Raw genomic sequence first — 3,804 nt, forward strand, 5'->3', positions numbered from 1 at the left:
ATTGTAGTCGAGGAAGTCTCCATATTTTTGCCATTTTCGCATATAAATCTCTATCAAATTGACAACTCAAAAACGGGTGGTAATTCTCCTCCGTATCTAGTCTTCACGTGCAAACAAATACCCTGAATGTCTCGAGGAAGGGCTAGGCCTATTTTTCTGCTTGAAATTCACAGTATGGTGTGGCATCAATGACCGCACAGTTCTGCATCACACAACAGCGCGGCGTAAATGCACAAGTACTAACGTGTCGATTCTCCGTCCAACATTAGCTGCACTTGATTTAGCTCTGCATTGGTGCTGGAAGTGAACTACTAAAACACAGTTGCAGCTAGCAGAACGCTACGTCCATACGCAGACCAAATTGACAGGCCACATAAACACTTTAGACACACACTCTCTCTCTCTTACACACACAAACAGAGGTCACGTGCACGCAGCACACCTAATACAAGCACGACATAACATCTAAACCCAGGATCAAACGAGTCAAACACGTACTTTAACTGCTAGAGATCCATGCTGGCGCGTTGTCGCCTGCCGCTGCATGCCAGTGCAGCTGGGCATCAGCCACGAACCCACGCCTAGTGCTTGGCAAGCCCCTCGTTTGCCATCTTGAAGAGCTGCGCCTGCGCGGCGGCGGCGCGATCGTCGCCGGAGCTGAGCGCGGCGCCGAACGCGTCCTTCACCTGCGCCGTGGTGAATGGGAACCCGCTGCTGACCATGGAGTTGAGCAGCGACGCCGTGCCCTCGCGGTAGAGCGCGCCCACGCCGTCGGCGCGCGTGTTGGCCAGCGCCTCCGGCACGGTCAGGTCGTGCCCGAACGGCACCGCGGCGCTCGGGCCGAACAGCCGCACCAGCGGGCACCAGTATCCGAACAGGCCCCATATCACGCCCGGGTGCGACATCCAGTAACTGCAATGCACATGTACGTTAGGTTAGTAGTGCGTGGTAAACTAGTCATGCGCATGATGCGAGGGTTTTCGGAGGTTTAACGAGCTACGTACCCGTAAGGGCCGGTGGAGAACGGTGGGGTGTTTGGGTCAAATGGCGTGGGGGTGCTCGTCGGCGGCGTCGGCACCAGCGGGGAGTAGGGTGGGGTGTTTGGGTCGAACGGCGTGGGAGTGCTTGGAGGCAACGGTACGTTTGGAGTCGGCGTAGTGCCCGAGGGAGGAGTTGTGCCAATGCAAGGCGTCGGCGAGGTGCCCGTGGACGGGCAGCCGCCACCAGGCGTGTTTGGGTCAGTGCCAGTGGATGGCGAGGGTGGGTAGTAGCCACCACCACCAGGGGTGCTCGGCGAGGTGCCGGTGGACGGGGTTGGCGGACAGTCGGCGACACCAGGAGTGGTCGGGGATGGCGGGTAGTCACCGCCACCCGGCGTTGTTGGGGACGGTGGGTAGCCGCCGCCACCAGGCGTGTTCGGGTCAGTGCCGGTTGATGGTGAGGGTGGGTAGTAGCTGCCACCAGGTGTGGTCGGAGAGGTGCCGGCGGACGGCGATGGTGGGCAATTTCCGCCACCAGGCGTGGTAGGCGCAGTGCCGCTGGCTGGCGAGGGCGGGTAGTAGCCACCGCCAGGTGCGGTCGGTGAGGTGCCCGCGGACGACGAGGGAGGGCAGTTCCCGCCACCAGGCGTGGTAGGCGCAGTGCCGCTGGCTGGCGAGGGCGGGTAGTCACCACCGCCAGGGGTGCTAGGAGAGGTGCCGGCGGACGGTGAGGGCGGGCAGTCTCCAGTCCCAGGCGTGGTTGGGGCAGTGCCGGTGGACGGAGTGGGCGGGTAGTAGCCTCCATCAGGGGTAGTCGGAGAGGTGTCACTGGACGGCGCGGGCGGGGAGTCTCCAGTCCCAGGCGTGGTTGGTGCAGTGCCGCTGGACGGAGTTGGCGGGTAGTAGCCTCCACCAGGGGTGGTCGGAGAGGTGTCACTAGACGGCGCGGGCGGGGCATCCTGGCCACCAGGCGTAGTAGGGGCAGTGCCTGTCGACGGCGAGGGCAGGCAGTTTCCAGTCCCAGGCGTGGTTGGGGCAGTGCCGCAGCCGCTGGACGGAGTGGGCGGGTAGTAGCCTCCGCCAGGGTTGGTCGGAGAGGTGTCACTGGACGGCGCGGGCGGGGCGTCCTCGCCACCAGGCGTAGTAGGGGCGGCGCCTGTCGACGGCGAGGGCGGGTTGTAGTCTCCACCAGGGGTGGTCGGGGAGGTACCGACGGATGGTGTGGGCGGGTAGTACCCTCCTCCACCTCCTTGCGGTGGCGCCGGCGAGCAGGGCGTCGTCCCGTGGGAATCATCTGCAGGAAAACACATGTCAAATCCCAAAACTTTTGCACAAATATACTGCTTGTAACGGACTGTAGGTAGTGAACGGGAGGTGTTATGTACGCACGATTGCAGGGCGTGGGGCTTGGTGAGTGGTTTGGGCCGGTGTTGCCAGGAGGGTAGTCCTTGCGGCTACCGAAGTTCCCGCCGTCGGCGACGAGACTTCGCGCCGAAGCGCCGGACGCCACGAGCAGACAGCAAGCCACGAACGCGGTAGCCATCGCCATCGCCGTCGTTCGCAAAGAGAGCTTCTAAGCTGAGGCTTGGGGCCTTGAAGTTCACACTCGCGGCGTGGCCCTCTTTTTATAAGCAAACCTCGCGTGTGTTTACCTTTGCATGTATACCCACATGGTGTGCCCTTGTGGCGCGCTCTGCAGCAACGCACGAGGTAATGCGTAAATGCACTATGCGTAAAGGGAACGGGGTAAGGTGGACACAGTCACGCGATGCCTGAAGCTAGGGTTGCGCCGTGGGCAGGCTAGCCGGCTCCATTTCTGGGATCAGTAGCAAGCTCCCGCACAGACCGGCCGCTCCCACAAGCAAAATATGGCGTAGCCCCATTGCCTTCCAGGTGTATGGCGCATTGATGTGCGCCGAGCTGAGAGTTACTGTGCTCTCTTGAGGCGTGTCAGCTTCTCGCGGTCGATGGCAACGTCGTGTCCTCGGGGCGCCGTGCTCGCGCGACGCGACGGTGCATGCATGCATGGGCTTGATTTTGGGCTGCAATGCGCGCAGGTGGTGTTAATGGTGACCCTCCTTGAATGAATGAGCACCACTCCAGTTCTGGCGATGCTGCCATGCATGCAAGCTCTTCTCTAGTGGAACACTACCCACCGTCTCCTTAAATTGACTGCTGTAGGTAGTAGTAGCTCAGGAATTTAGTTCCACCTACCAACGTTGTGCATACATAGGAGTCGCATGCAGTTCGGCGAGGCGTCGTCGAGGAGGCACGGCCATGTGTCATTTTGCCTAGCACACATGTGTGCACGTTCGCCTGCACACTCATATGGCACGTTCTAGTTATGTTATCCTGCATTTCTGGCTCGCTCGATGCAGCAGAAATGTGAGAAGACATCGACGAACAAAAGGTGTTGGATTACGGATGGGTTAGGCCCATGTAATACAATATCCCCTGCTTAATTTCTACGGCCCATTTAGATGCATGGTAAATGGTGGGAAGTTTCTCTCACGGATGCAAAACCATGCCTCTCATGAAAAAAGCGTTTTCTCGTGCAATTTGTTTTTCAAAAAGCTAAGTAAGACCGGTGGAAAACCGAAAAGTAAAAACAAACAAAAACGCGTGTGGAAAAATAAAAATAAATAAAATCTGGACGAAGCGCCCAGAGCACGACACGCGGCAGTGGCTAAGAGAGCGCCAAGTGGCATGGTCTCAGCACATCTCATGTGATCGTTGGGAAGGCTCCCAAAGGAACGCTCCTCAACTAGTTGCTCTCGTGGATCTAACGAACGACTGCATGGCGGTAGAGTTAGTGATCAACAAC

The 3,804-nt window shown here is 59.0% G+C and overlaps 1 protein-coding gene across 1 annotated transcript; it reads right to left on the reverse strand.

Annotated features, from left to right (window-relative positions):
* Positions 1 to 329: 329 nt before the first annotated feature.
* LOC123070722 (skin secretory protein xP2) lies at positions 330 to 2,816 on the reverse strand. Its single transcript, XM_044494022.1, has 3 exons — positions 2,370 to 2,816; positions 1,005 to 2,274; positions 330 to 912 (listed from the first exon to the last, which is right to left on the reverse strand). The coding sequence occupies exons 1-3, from the start codon at positions 2,527 to 2,529 to the stop codon at positions 582 to 584; spliced, it is 1,761 nt and encodes a 586-aa protein (XP_044349957.1). The 5' UTR covers positions 2,530 to 2,816; the 3' UTR covers positions 330 to 581.
* Between the last annotated feature and the right edge of the window lie 988 nt (positions 2,817 to 3,804).

The sequence above is a fragment of the Triticum aestivum genome, chromosome 3B (assembly GCF_018294505.1).
Source record: "Triticum aestivum cultivar Chinese Spring chromosome 3B, IWGSC CS RefSeq v2.1, whole genome shotgun sequence".
Lineage (NCBI taxonomy): Eukaryota > Viridiplantae > Streptophyta > Magnoliopsida > Poales > Poaceae > Triticum > Triticum aestivum.

What these genes read in the sequence shown, in the direction of transcription:
- LOC123070722 (XM_044494022.1), bottom strand. Translation starts at nt 2,529, where the DNA reads ATGGCGATGGCTACCGCGTTCGTGGCTTGCTGTCTGCTCGTGGCGTCC. An exon ending in AAGCCCCACGCCCTGCAATC is followed by an intron (nt 2,275 to 2,369) that starts GTGCGTACATAA and finishes GTTTTCCTGCAG; the next exon opens with ATGATTCCCACGGGACGACG. An exon ending in TTCTCCACCGGCCCTTACGG is followed by an intron (nt 913 to 1,004) that starts GTACGTAGCTCG and finishes TGTGCATTGCAG; the next exon opens with TTACTGGATGTCGCACCCGG.